This window comes from Pseudophryne corroboree, chromosome 2, assembly GCF_028390025.1.
Source record: "Pseudophryne corroboree isolate aPseCor3 chromosome 2, aPseCor3.hap2, whole genome shotgun sequence".
NCBI lineage: Eukaryota > Metazoa > Chordata > Amphibia > Anura > Myobatrachidae > Pseudophryne > Pseudophryne corroboree.
This window is the reverse complement of record NC_086445.1, coordinates 76,821,936-76,836,772: the sequence shown is the minus strand read 5'-3', so window position 1 is coordinate 76,836,772 and position 14,837 is coordinate 76,821,936. Positions and strand designations below refer to the sequence as shown.

Genomic DNA, 14,837 nt, shown 5'->3' with positions numbered 1-14,837 from the left:
TTTCGCCCTGTCCGGATGCCGTTGTCCGTCTCCCGAAAGCCGGCATGTCATACCCAACCCGATCCAGGGATCTACTGTACATGAAAGAAGTTAGTTGCGCCCTAAGAGAAATATGTCCACCTAAGATTCTTATGTCCTTCTTTCCCTGCATCATTAGAAAAGTCGTGTTTCACATTTACTGTAGAATAGATGAAAGTACGAGGTTTTCTTTCTCTAGGATCAGTAATAGATGTATAATGTAGGGAATTATGAATATCACATAGCCTTATATACATGATATGGTCAGTGAGATAAACTGCACAAATGGTTCAATAGAATTACTGTTAGGAAGAGTCAGCTCAGATGGTAGTTGGGATGTATACACAGCCTCTCTTATATACAGTTCCCCCACATTACTCTGTTGTTCTAAACTCATTTGGTTACATTCTACAGTTTGTGCATTCAGAGTAGAGCTTTGCAAAAATTGAAATCCAATGAAAATTGTGTTTTATTTTTTACATATATTGCTATGGTTGGCACAGGAGGAGATGGATCAAGCCTTTGAGGGGCAGATGTGCTAAGCCTTGGAGAGTGGTAAAGTGGAGCGAGATCAGCTCCTGACATTTTTCAAACACATACTGTACCATGGCAGTTAGAATCTGATTGGCTGGTACTTTATCTCTATCCACTTTATCTCTCTCTAAAGCTTAGTACATAGACCCCTATGCTAGATAAATGACAGGAGCTGATTGGCTGGTGTGGGCAACATCTGCGCTCTCTCTCTCTCTAAGGTTTGTTACACTCCTTTACAAACTTTTATTCTTTAGCATTCAAGCAGCTATTAATGATTGCAGTTTGATATGTGTCTGATCACTGCCATGGCAACCACGGTCACATGATGTAGGGGAGATGTATCATAGCTTCTAAAGTGTGGAGAAGCTGTCCATAGCAACCAATCAGATTATAGCTAGCCCTAATCAAGGACCTTTTAGAAAATGATTAGTAGAAGCTAACTAGATGCTGTGGGCAACTTTCACTTGCCCTCTTCTCCCGTATGTGTCTTTGGCTGCTTACAATAGCCACAGTTGTTTATCCTGTAGTGAGCTCATATAACCATTCTCAGCACGAGCAAAAGCAGGATTTGCATGGGTGGGGTGTCCAGAAATGTGTGGAGCCAAGTATGGGGGTGGAGACTGAGGGGACCCAGTATATGCTGGGTCCGTTAAACTATTGTGTATATATATATATATATATATATAAAAAGGAAAAAAGACAGCACTCAAAGCCATAAATATGTTGGTGGTGCAAGGCAGTAAAAAAGTATAAAGACACTCGCTCTCCCAGCACATTGGAAAAAGCAAAAAGCCAGCACTCACAGTTTGATGATGAAGAAACGAACAGGATTTATTCCATTTCAAAGACACACGTGTGGGTACAGAATCACAGTCGCAGCCGGACAGCTGTTTCAACCACTTTAGCCCCTGAGGAAAACCTAAAGGGGTTGAAACAGCTGTTGGGCTGCGACTGTGATTCTGTACCCACACATGTGGCTTTGAAATGGAATAAATCCTGTTCGTTTCTTCATCATCAAACTGTGAGTGCTGGCTTTTTGTTTGCTTTTTCCAATGTGCTGGGAGAGCGAGTGTCTTTATATATATATATATATATATATATATAGTGGTAGGAGAGGTACTTTGCCACCTGTAAGCTATACACAGGGTCCTGGGGGTAGATGGACCAGGTTCCCATCCATTTGGCCCAGACCAGGTCTTATAGGCTTCTTAGCCCAAGAAGCTGCTTCATCATCCAGCACCTGGGTGCTGGGTTTAAAGCAGAGTCTCTCCCATGAGTCAGGGCTCCTGAAGGCAGTTAGTGTCCAGGTGATAGGCCTGCTAGGGAAAGTGGGATCTGGAGGGCTGGGCCACTAGTGTCTGGATGCCGGGACCTGAAGGGTTCCTTATTAAGTAAGAGGGAGTGAGGCATGGCCTAACCTCCCTGGTAGTTTATACTAAAGACAGTGATCTCTGTTTTATGTATATCTTTGTTTTTGAGCTACCTGAATAAAAGGTATTTGTTGTTTTTACACAAGCCTGGAGTCGGTCGCTGGTGGAATTTTTGTAGCAGAGCACATTCTAGCAAGACTCCTGTTAATAAATATATATATATATATATATATATATATATATATAGGATGCAGTCAGGATGCTGGTGCTCGAAATTCCAGCACCGGAATCCTGGTAAGCAGCCAGAATGCCGGTGCTGGAACTCCGACACCACTTGGAATGCCAACGCCGTAATCCTGACTGCCAACATCCCAAACGTAAGCATGCCGGTGACTTCTAAATTTTGGCTGCAGTGGTGTAGGGGGGGACGGTGGAGGTTAGGTTTAGGCTGTAGGGGGAGAGTTAGGGTTAGGCTGCGGGGAAAGGAGGGTTAGGTTGCAGGAAAGGGGGTTAGGGTTAGGCACCTCCAGGGAGGGTTACGGTAAGGTTGTGGGGAAGGGAGGGTTAAGGTTAGGCTGCAAGGAAGGAAGGGTTAGGTTTAGGCACCACCGGGGAGAGGGTTACGGTTAAGGTGTGTAGACACGGTGAGATTTTGACTATCTTTGATATTGACTTTGCGATTTCCCCTGAACTCCTCGGAGCCCAGAACCACCGATATTGACAATCTCTTTACTTGAGATTTTGACTAAGTGCCAATTTTGACTATACTACAGTATGTACTAGAATATACAATATAGTCAAGATTGACTTGCCTGCACAGTCTATCCTTGCGATACTGACCCCGCATCGGTATCGCAAGCTGTGTACACACGGTGCGATTTGCACCAACTTTCCTTATGATTTTAACTATTTAGTCAAAATCGTAAGGTTACATCGCACCGTGTGTATGCACCTATAGGCTGCGGGGGAAAGGTTAGGGTTAGGCTGTGGGAAGGGAGGGTTAGGAATGTCGGGATGCTGAGCGTCGGGATGCATCCCAAATGTCGGTATCCCATATCACACCCATAGTGTGTGTGTGTGTGTGTGTGTGTGTGTGTGTGTGTGTGTGTGTGTGTGTGTGTGTATATAATAAGATTTTACTCACCGGTAAATCTATTTCTCGTAGTCCGCAGTGGATGCTGGGGACTCCGTAAGGACCATGGGGAATAGACGGGCTCCGCAGGAGACTGGGCACTCTAAGAAAGATTTAGTACTACTGGTGTGCACTGGCTGCTCCCTCTATGCCCCTCCTCCAGACCTCAGTTAAGGACACTGTGCCCGGAAGAGCTGACATTACAAGGAAAGGATTTTGGAACCCAGGGTAAGACTCATACCAGCCACACCAATCACACCGTATAACTTGTGATAAACTTACCCAGTTAACAGTATGAACAAACAGAGCATCAACCAATGGATGCCAACATAACATAACCCTTTATTAAGCAATAACTATATACACGTATTGCAGAAAGTCCGCACTTGGGACGGGCGCCCAGCATCCACTACGGACTACGAGAAATAGATTTACCGGTGAGTAAAATCTTATTTTCTCTAACGTCCTAGTGGATGCTGGGGACTCCGTAAGGACCATGGGGATTATACCAAATCTCCCAAACGGGCGGGAGAGTGCGGATAAGTCTGCAGCACCGAATGGGCAAACACAAGGTCCTCCTCAGCCAGGGTATCAAACTTGTAGAATTTTGCAAAGGTGTTTGAACCCGACCAAGTAGCAGCTCGGCAAATCTGTAATGCCGAGACCCCTTGGGCAGCCGCCCAAGAAGAGCCCACCTTCCTTGTGGAATGGGCTTTCACTGATTTTGGATGCGGCAATCCAGCCGCAGAATGAGCCTGCTGAATCGTGTTACAGATCCAGCGAGCAATAGTTTGCTTTGAAGCAGGAGCACCCAGCTTGTTGGATGCATACAGGATAAACAGCGAGTCATTCTTCCTGACTCCAGCCGTTCTGGTTACCTAAATCTTCAAAGCCCGGACTACGTCAAACAGCTTGGAATCCTCCATGTCACAAGTAGCCGCAGGCACCACAATAGGTTGGTTCAAATGAAAAGATGACACCACCATTGGCAGAATTGCGGACGAGTCCGCAATTCTGCCCTGTCCATATGGAAAACCAGATAGGGGCTTTTACATGACAAAGCCGCCAATTCTGACACACGCCTAGCCGAAGCTAAGGCCAACAGCATGACCACTTTCCACGTGAGATACTTTAGCTCCACAGTCTTAAGTGGCTCAAACCAGTGGGATTTCAGGAAACCCAACACCACGTTAAGATCCCAAGGTGCCACCGGTGGCACAAAAGGGGGCTGAATATGCAGCACTCCCTTAACAAACATCTGAACCTCAGGCAGTGAAGCCAGTTCTTTTTGAAAGAAAATGGATAGGGCCGAAATCTGGAACTTTATGGACCCTAATTTTAGGTCCATAGTCACACCTGACTGTAGGAAGTGCAGGAATCGACCCAGCTGGAATTCCTCTGTAGGGGCCTTCCTGGCCTCACACCAAGCAACATATTTTCGCCATATACGGTGATAATGCTTTGCTGTCACATCCTTCCTAGCCTTTATCAGCATAGGAATAACTTCATCCGGAATGCCTTTTTCCGCTAGGATCCGGCGTTCAACCGCCATGCCGTCAAACGCAGCCGCGGTAAGTCTTGAAACAGACAGGGCCCTTGTTGCAACAGGTCCTGTCTGAGAGGCAGAGGCCATGGGTCCTCTGTGAGCATTTCTTGCAGTTCCAGGTACCAAGTCCTTCTTGGCCAATCCGGAACAATGAGTATAGTACTCACTCCTTTTCTTACAATTCTCAGCACCTTTGGTATGAGAGGAAGAGGAGGAAACACATAGACCGACTGGAACACCCACGGTGTTACTAGTGCGTCCACAGCTATCACCTGAGGGTCCCTTGACCTGGCGCAATACCTTTTTAGCTTTTTGTTGAGGCGGGACGCCATCATGTCCACCTGTGGCAGTTCCCATCGATTTGCAATCTGCGTGAAGACTTCCTGATGAAGTCCCCACTCTCCCGGGTGGAGGTCGTGCCTGCTGAGGAAGTCTGCTTCCCAGTTGTCCACTCCCGGAATGAACACTGCTGACAGTGCGCTTACGTGATTCTCCGCCCAGCGAAGAATTCTGGTGGCTTCTACCATCGCCACCCTGCTCCTTGTGCCGCCTTGGCGGTTTACATGAGCCACTGCGGTCTGACTGGATCAGAACCGGGTGGTCGCGAAGCAGGGTCTCCGCTTGACTTAGGGCGTTATATATGGCCCTTAGTTCCAGGATATTGATGTGAAGGCAAGTCTCCTGCCTTGACCACAGCCCTTGGAAATTTCTTCCCTGTGTGACTGCCCCCCACCCTCGGAGGCTTGCATCCATGGTCACCAGGACCCAGTCCTGAATGCCGAATCTGCGACCTTCGAGAAGGTGAGCACTCTGCAGTCACCACAGGAGAGACACACTGGCTCTGGGGGATAGGGTGATTAACCGATGCATCCGAAGATGTGATCCGGACCACTTGTCCAGTAAGTCCCATTGGAAGGTCCTCCTATGGAACCTGCCGAAGGGAATGGCCTCGAATGATGCCACCCTCCTTCCCAGGACTCGAGTGCAGTGATGCACTGACACCTGTTTTGGTTTTAATAGATTCCTGACCAGTGTCACGAGCTTCTGAGCTCTCTCTATCGGGAGATAAACCCTTTTCTGGTCTGTGTCTAGGATCATGCCTAGGAGAGGCAGATGAGCTGTAAGAACCAACTGCGACTTTGGAATATATAGAATCCAGCCGTGTTGCCGTTTCACTTCCAGAGAAAGTGATACGCTGTTCAGCAACTGCTCTCTTGATCTCGCTTTTATGAGGAGATCGTCCAAGTACGTGATAATAGTGACACCTTGCTTCCGCAGGAGCACCATCATTTCCGCTATTACCTTGGTGAATATTCTCAAGGCCGTGGAGAGACCAAACGGCAACGTCTGAAATTGGTAATGACCATCCCGTACCGCAATTCTGAGGTACGCCTGATGAGGTGGATAAATGGGGACATGAAGGTGTGCATCCTTTATGTCCCGAGTCACCATAAAATCTCCCCCTTTCAGGCTTGCAATAACCGCTCTTAGCCATTCCATCTTGAACTTGAACCCTTTCAGGTATATGTTCTGGGATTTTAAATTTAATATGGGTCCGACCAAACCGTCTGGTTTCGGGACTACAACATGGTCGAATAATAACCCCCTCCTTGTTGAAGGAGGGGAACCTTGACCACCACCTGTTGAAGATACAATTTATGAATTGCAGTTAACACTGTTTCCCTCTCGTGGGGGGAAGCCGGCAGGGCCGTCGGTGAGGGGGCATCTTCTCAAAGTCCAGCTTGTATCCCTGAGACACAATATCTATTGCCCAGGGATCTAACAGGGAGTGAACCCACTTGTGGCTGAACTGACGAAGGCGTGCCCCCTCCGGGCCTAGCTCCGCCTTGCGGTGGATTTTTGTAGAGGCCTGGGAGGACTTCTGTTCCTGGGAACTAGCTGTGTTGTGCAGCTTCTTTCCTGTGCCCCCGCCTCTGGCAAGAAAGGACGCACCTCGGACTTTCTTGTTTCTTTATTCGAAAGGCTGCATTTGATAATGTCATGCTTTCCTAGGCTGTGCAGGAATATAAGGCAAAATATCAGAATTACCAGCTATAGCTGTGTAGACCAGGTCCGAGAACCCTTCTCCACACAATCCTCAGCCTTCCACATGCCTCTTAAGTCGGCATCATCTGTCCATTGCATATTCTACAGGACACGTCAAGCAGAAATCGACATAGCTTTGACTCTAGGACCCAGTATACTCATGTCTCTTTGGGCATGTTTTATATATATATATATATATATATATATATATACAGGTTGAGTCTCCCTTATCCAAAATGCTTGGGTCCAGAGGTATTTTGGATATGGGATTTTTCCGTATTTTGGAATAATTGCATACCATAATGAGATATCATGGAGATGGGCAGGGCCGAAACTAGGGGGGGGCTAGGGGGGCAGGCGACCTGGGCGCCAGATTGGAGGGGGCGCCGAGACCCCCTAACACCCGCCGCGGCACTTACTTTTAAACCCCCTTCTCCCGAGTGCCCAGCTCGGGGGGCGGGGTTTCGCGGAATGACGCGATTGCGTCGTGACGTCACGGCGCAAGCGCGTCATTCCACGAAACCCCGCCGGAGGAGGGAGAAGGGGGAGTCCGGAGCCGCGCAGACGAGGAGGGAGAGGCGGCTGAAGAGCGGCGAGAACCGCTTCAAATGTAAGTCAGCCCCTCTCCCTTCCTCTCTCTCTCTCTCCCTCCACCACCTGCCGCAATGTGTAAAATGGGGACCTGTGCCTGCCGCTATGTGTAAAATGGGGACCTGTGCCTGCCGCTATGTGTAAAATGGGGACCTGTGCCTGCCGCTATGTGTAAAATGGGGACACTTGCCAGCGTACTGTGTAAAATGGGGACCTGTGCCTGCCGCTATGTGTAAAATGGGGACACTTGCCAGCGTACTGTGTAAAATGGGGACCTGTGCCTGCCGCAATGTGTAAAATGGGGACACTTGCCAGCGTACTGTGTAAAATGGGGACCTGTGCCTGCCGCAATGTGTAAAATGGGGACACTTGCCAGCGTACTGTGTAAAATGGGGACCTGTGCCTGCCGCTATGTGTAAAATGGGGACACTTGCCAGCGTACTGTGTAAAATGGGGACCTGTGCCTGCCGCAATGTGTAAAATGGGGACCTGTGCCTGCCGCAATGTGTAAAATGGGGACACTTGCCAGCGTACTGTGTAAAATGGGGACCTGTGCCTGCCGCTATGTGTAAAATGGGGACACTTGCCAGCGTACTGTGTAAAATGGGGACCTGTGCCTGCCGCAATGTGTAAAATGGGGACACTTGCCAGCGTACTGTGTAAAATGGGGACCTGTGCCTGCCGCTATGTGTAAAATGGGGACACTTGCCAGCGTACTGTGTAAAATGGGGACCTGTGCCTGCCGCAATGTGTAAAATGGGGACCTGTGCCTGCCGTAATGTGTAAAATGGGGACACTTGCCAGCGTACTGTGTAAAATGGGGACCTGTGCCTGCCGCTATGTGTAAAATGGGGACACTTGCCAGCGTACTGTGTAAAATGGGGACCTGTGCCTGCCGCAATGTGTACAATGGGGACACTTTTTCCTGCCGCAATGTGTAAAATGGGGACACCTGTCTGCCGCAATGTGTAAAATGGGGAATGGGGACACTTGCCTGTCGTACTGTGTAAAATGGGGACACTTTTTCCTGGATATGAAATTTATGTTAGAAAAGGCAGTTTCTCAGGTAAAAAAGTTCTGAAAGAGATATATATATATATATATATATATATATATAATATTTTTATTCATTTATTTTTTATTTTTTTTATTTTATTTTATTATTTTTATTTATTTATTGTAAAATATTTTTTTTATTTTTTTGCGGGGGGGGGGGGGGGGGGGGGTGTGTGTGTGTGTGTGTGTGTGTCAAATGACTACCTTGCCCCGGGTGACAAAAATCCTAGTTTCGGCCCTGAGATGGGACCCAGGTCTAAGCACAGAATGTATTTATGTTACATATGCACCTTATACACACAACCTGAAGGTAATTTTAGCCAATATTTTGTATAACTTTGTGCATTGAACAAAGTGTGTCTACATTCACACAATTCATTTATGTTTCATATACACCTTATACACAAAGCCTGGAGGTCATTTATATTTTAATAACTTTGTGTATTAAACAAAGTTTGTGTACATTGAGCCATCAAAAAACAAAGGTTTCTCTATCTCACTCTCACTCAAAAAAGTCCGTATTTCGGAATATTCCGTATTTCGGAATATTTGGATATGGGATACTCAACCTGTATATATATATATATATATATATATATATCACTTAAGACAGCATTTTTAATATATATATATATATATATATATATATCTCTATATATACATATATATATATATATATATATATATATATCTATATGCATACTAGGGTCTCAATCTCTGCTGATAAGGTACCTGTCCACGCTGCCACAGCGCTATAAACCCATGCCGACACAATCGCCGGTCTGAGTAGTATACTAGAATGTGCACGCTATCTGCAGGATCCCTGAGAATAGCTAGTGCTACCTTCTGTGCAAACAGGACACCCTAGGGGAAGATTCCCAACACATCCTGGCCCTAGTGGGGAAAGGATACTGCCGGATAATTTTTTGTGGGAAACAGCAATCTCTTGTCTGGAGATTCCCGCTCTTTTTCCTCATGAGAGGAGGGAAATTTACCTCAGCTTTCTCCCCCTTAACATGTGTACCCTTGTGTCAGGGACAAATGAGTCATCAGTGATATGCAAATCATCTTTTATTACAATAATCATATATTGAATACCTTTCAGCCATCTTGGCTGTAACTTTGCATTATCGTAGTCGACACTGGAGTCAAACTCCGTGTCGATATCAGTGTTTATTATTTTGGATAGTGAGCATTGTGAGACTCTGAAGGTCTCTGTGACACAGGGACAGACATGGGTAGATTTCCTGTCTGTTCTCTAATCTTTTGTGCAATAAATTCACCTCAGCACTTACACATATCCAAACAGGTGTCGGCGTTGTCGACGGAGACACCCTCTCACACACATATTTGCTCTATCTCCTCCTTAGGGGAGCCTTTTACCTCAGACATGTCGACACACACGTACCGACACACCACACACACAGGGGATGCTCTATTCGAAGACAGTTCCCCCACAAGGCCCTTTGGAGAGACAGAGAGAGAGTATGCCGGGTGGTCTTCTGTTTGCCGGCGGTCGGGCTCCCGGCGCTCAGTATACCGGCGCCGGGAGCCCGACAGCCGGCATACCGACACTTATTTTCCCTTGTGGGGGTCCACGACCGTGCCCGTAGCGTGGCGAGCGCAGCGAGCCCGCAAGGGGCTCATTTGCGCTCGCCAAGCTGTCGGTAAGCCGGCGGTCGGGCTCCCGGCGCCGGGATGCTGGTCGCCGGGAGCCCGACCGCCGGCCAGCCGTAGTGAACCCAGTATGCCAGCACACACCCCAGCGCTATATGACCCTGGAATCACACAGTAACTTAGTGTTAACCCAGTAGCTGCTGTATATATTATTTTTACGCCAAATTTTTGTGCCCCCCCCTCTCTTTTTCACCCTCTCTATCGTGCAGGGGAGAGCCTGGGGAGCTTCCTCTCAGCGGAGTTGTGGAGAGAAAATGGCGCTGGTGAGTGCTGAGGAAGAAGGCCCCGCCCCCTCAGCGGCGGGCTTCTCCCGCGATTTAAAATTAATGGCGGGGGCTCATGCATATAACAGTGTCCAACTGTATATATGCTGCTTTTGCCAGGAGGTACTTAATTGCTGCCCAGGGCCCCCCCCCCCCCTGCGCCCTGCACCCTACAGTGACCGGAGTGTGTGGGTTAGTGTGGGCGCAATGGCGCACAGCTGCAGTGCTGTGCGCTACCTCATATGAAGACAGGAGTCTTCTGCCGCCGATTTCAATGTCTTCTTGCTTCTGCCGGCTTCTGTCTTCTGGCTCTGCGAGGGGGACGGCGGCGCGGCTCCGGGAACGGACGACCAAGGTTAAGATCCTGTGTTCGAACCCTCTGGAGCTAATGGTGTCCAGTAGCCTAAGAAGCGCAACCTAGCCGCAGTTAGTAGGTTTGCTTCTCTCCCCTCAGTCCCTCGTAGCAGAGAGTCTGTTGCCAGCAGAAGCTCTCTGAAAATAAAAAAACCTAACTAAAATACTTTCTTATTAGCAAGCTCAGGAGAGCTCACTAAAATGCACCCAGCTCTGTCCGGGCACAGATTCTAACTGAGGTCTGGAGGAGGGGCATAGAGGGAGGAGCCAGTGCACACCAGTAGTACTAAATATTTCTTAGAGTGCCCAGTCTCCTGCGGAGCCCGTCTATTCCCCATGGTCCTTACGGAGTCCCCAGCATCCACTAGGACGTTAGAGAAATATATATATTTGAGATATATATAAATACTATAATTGAAATAATATAAAGTTTTAATAATCACTTAAGTGCCACCAGGTAGACGTTCAGACAGCAGGCTGCAGAGGACATCTGACATCTGAAATCCCCGTTAATAAGATTAATCCCTGGAAGCAGTATCAGGGAGTCTTCAACAGCGGAGGCACGGAGGTGGACTGGAGAATGAGATCAGAAGGATCCGCACACACAGAGCAGGAAAGGTCTTCCACACAACCCACCAATCACGGGTCCTTGAAAAGGGGTGGGGCCTAATACCAGGGGTGGGGCTTAAACCGCGGTCCGCAAAAATTGGTCTGTCATGGGGGGTTTCTGGGTGCTCAGAACCCCCCTTCCCCACCTCCCACGTGTGCGCCACTGATTCTCAGGTCACTGCTATTAATAAACTTATTAATCAATTAATAGCTCAGTTTGCTTTTTATTAGGTTTTATGACAACACAAAGTGGACCACGGACAATAGCAACACAAACATTATGGCTGAGTAATGCTGAATAATTGGGGACTACATATGCAGGTTATTGGAGCTATTTAATATGCTGGTCACTTGGGGATATTATGCATAGAGTTTAGTATTTGGGGTCTATTCTCTAGCATGTGTCAATGCTTGGAGAGAAATAAAGTACCAACCAATCAGCACCTAAGTGTCACTTTACAGGCTGTGTTGGAAAATGACAGAAGATGAATGGTTGGTACTTTATCTCTTTTTACATTATCTCTCTCCAAGGTTTGATAAATCTTCCCCTATGTACTAAAATCAGTATGTACTTTATTACTGCACTCAGGCCCGCCATCAAGGGGTTACAGTGGGGATACCAGTCCCGGGCCCTGACTGAGAGGGATCCCAGGTGGCAGCAATGAGGATCGCGGGGACAGGTCAGCTGCCTGCGCACCGGCAGGGCACACTGCCACAGAGGCACACAGAGCAGCCGTGTGTATTCTTTCTATTGAGCCCAATAGCTACAGTGCACATGGTTTTGCCCAACTGCTAAAAAATTTCCTGCTGCGATCAACTTGGAATTACCCCCATGGTGCCAAATATGTTCTATGGATGATACTGTGATAAAAAAAAATCAGTGTGTCAAGGTCTGTCATGAAACATATTATACCGTAACACAAATTGCCACGTTAAGGATGCATTGCAGCTTCTTGTTTAAGCCAAAGTAATGCAACATTCAAATAGACATTTCTTTTTGCGCACTAATACATTCTACTTTTTGTTTCCTTTGCTCAGTATTTAGCTACATCATTTCAGAATGAACACTTTGCTCTAAAAATATTAATACAGTAATTGCTACATATACACACTGGGGGGAATTCAATTAGATGTGAGCTTGGTCCTGCCAGCCAGTCATGGGAATGACATTTACAATTCAATTTCGAACTCTCATTTCTTTTTCAGAGTAAATTCAGGTGTATTTGTCAGGGGTTCACTACGATATGCCGGCGGTCGGGCTCCCGGCGACCAGCATACCGGCGCCGGGAGCCCGACCGCAGGCTTACCGACAGTGTGGCGAGCGCAAATGAGCCCCTTGCTGGCTCGCTGCGCTCGCCACGCTACGGGCACTATTTTATTCTCCCTCCAGGGCGGTCGTGGACCCCCACGAGGGAGAATAAGTGTCGGTATGCCGGCTGTCGGGATCACGGCGCCGGTATACTGTGCGCCGGGATCCCGTCAGTCGGCATGCTGAAGACCACCCTTTGTCAGGACCTCCCAGGTAGTGAAAATCTTTATTTTAAGGTAAAAATATTAGGACTTACTACAGAACCCATTGGACACCCTCCTTAATGACTAATTAGGCAGTTGGAAATTTTTAATTATGTGCTTAATTGGGACAATAATTACATGTCATTATTGGGGTTAAAAAAAATATATAATGGCCTCAAATTACTCCCAAATCAACTTTTTCAAATTTAATTAAAGTATTTATTTCAATGAAAAATAATTGCTTTTTCGCATTTTTTTTGTAGAAATTTGTTATTAAAATGGCCTCAAATTACTTCCAAATTACCTTTTTATCTACTTTTTTTTTGCATTTTTTGTTTCATTCCTTTAATATTTTTTTTGAAATGCGCAAATCAGCCATTTGACACCTTTTAAAAGTTTCCAGTACTTCCCTTATGCCTACTAACAGCCTTCTATATGGTCTTGCTAACAAAGTTGTCACTTTTTGGGGGTTCAGAAAGGTCTCCCCACTTTTTTACCCTCTTTTCCCAATTTGCTTTTTGGACAAAATTCATTTAGCCTTGTGTAGAGTAGTGTGAATTGGCATGGAGCAAAGTGTGCGTATTTAATAATGTAAGTTTACCTTTTGCAAACTAGCACCTAATTGAATTCCCCCAATTAGTTATCTAGAACTGTTATTTTCTGCGATAGCTGCAACTATAAACGTGACAGCAAGACCCTAGAAAGTGAGAAAGGTTTGCATTTTCTGCAACGTTTCCAAAATACGTGTGATTACTATCAGTGCTATATATACAAAAACTATACACAAGTACACATACATATATACATAGACAGATAGACAGACAAGACAGACAGACAGATACTGTAGATAGATAGATAGATAGATAGATAGATAGATAGATAGATAGATAGATAGATAGATAGATAGATAGATAGATAGATACTGTAGAAAGATACTGTAGATAGATACTGTAGATAAATAGATACTGTAAATAAATACTGTAGATAGATTATATATACTTTGTCATTTTGTTTGCTTACCAGTCGTTGTAAAGACTCCAACAAACAAGTTTAGGTTTCTCCCTCCAACGATGGCCACCTCCGTCTCTGTGTTATTCCTTTCATTCTTTTTGGCTTTCCAGGCAGCCCAGAGGCCGGTCGCCAGGGTCATTGCATAGAAAATAATCACTGCTATCAAGCCAGGAACATTCAGTGCCATTATTCCAGAGGGTGAGACGAGAGCTAATTATCTCCGGCCTGGACAGACTGTGGCAGGCATGTCACACTCACCAGAAAGTCTTACAATAAGAAAACCTTTGCATTTTGGAACACATTCCCAGCTGGTCTATATATTGGGTCGCTATAGGCTCCACAAGTGCTGGATCAGCTCCTCTAGGAGACCTCCTGTACTCTTCTACAAAGTAAAAACAAACTTTTTTTCTTGTGCCTCCAACTTGTAGAAGGGGAGGTGATTGGCCGCATTCCCAGGATCTGTCTTCAGATGTCAAACAGGACAGGAGCTCGTATGTTTTCTTTAGGTTCATCTCATCTTGTTTCATCTCCTTTGCTTTTATTTCCAGGATTTTGCAAAGTGTATGCCGAGCAGCTAACAGACATTAGTGAGGGACTTGTTGTACTTCTTAAGCACATTATGGGTTACCACACCTTTGAGTGTCACCATCTAAGACTGTGGTGTCTATTTACTAAGCCTTGGATGGAGATAAAGTGAACGGAGATAAAGTACCAGCCGATCGGCTCCAAACTGTCATCTTTCAAACCCAGCCTGTGACATGTAAGTTAGGAGTTGATTGGCTGGTGCGTTATCACCTTCCACTATATCTTCATCCAAGGCTTAGTATATAGACCCCTGAATTTGCATGTGATGGTTGGAAATCTTCAGGGAACAATTTGGATGATACTTTAAAACTGGACTCTGATCTTGGTTTCTCTTATTTTACAGTTGGCTGCGACAATCTGCAAAAGATATGAGTAGGCCTAGAACACTTTGTGCATAGGAAGGGTCAGAGAATCCATCCAGCATGACCTTGGGACTGAAATATAGGGGGACATTTACCAAGCAGTGATAAGAGCGGAGAAGTGAGTCAGTGGAGAAATTGCCCCATCATCCAATGAGCAGCTCTGTATTATTT

At 46.3% G+C, this 14,837-nt stretch overlaps 1 protein-coding gene across 2 annotated transcripts in view; it reads right to left on the bottom strand.

Moving 5' to 3' along the window:
- Window positions 1–14,114, bottom strand: part of LOC134999652 (high affinity choline transporter 1-like) — a 78,958-nt gene extending 64,844 nt beyond the window's left edge. The window contains exon 1 of one of the 2 annotated variants that reach the window (XM_063951439.1): window positions 13,729–14,114. In XM_063951439.1, coding sequence (XP_063807509.1) covers window positions 13,729–13,906 — 178 coding nt within the window. In that variant the 5' untranslated portion in view covers window positions 13,907–14,114. Of the gene's footprint in view, window positions 1–11,030; window positions 11,133–13,728 lie in introns of those variants that run through there. The other variant, XM_063951440.1, reaches the window with a different exon arrangement.
- Window positions 14,115–14,837: the final 723 nt, after the last annotated feature.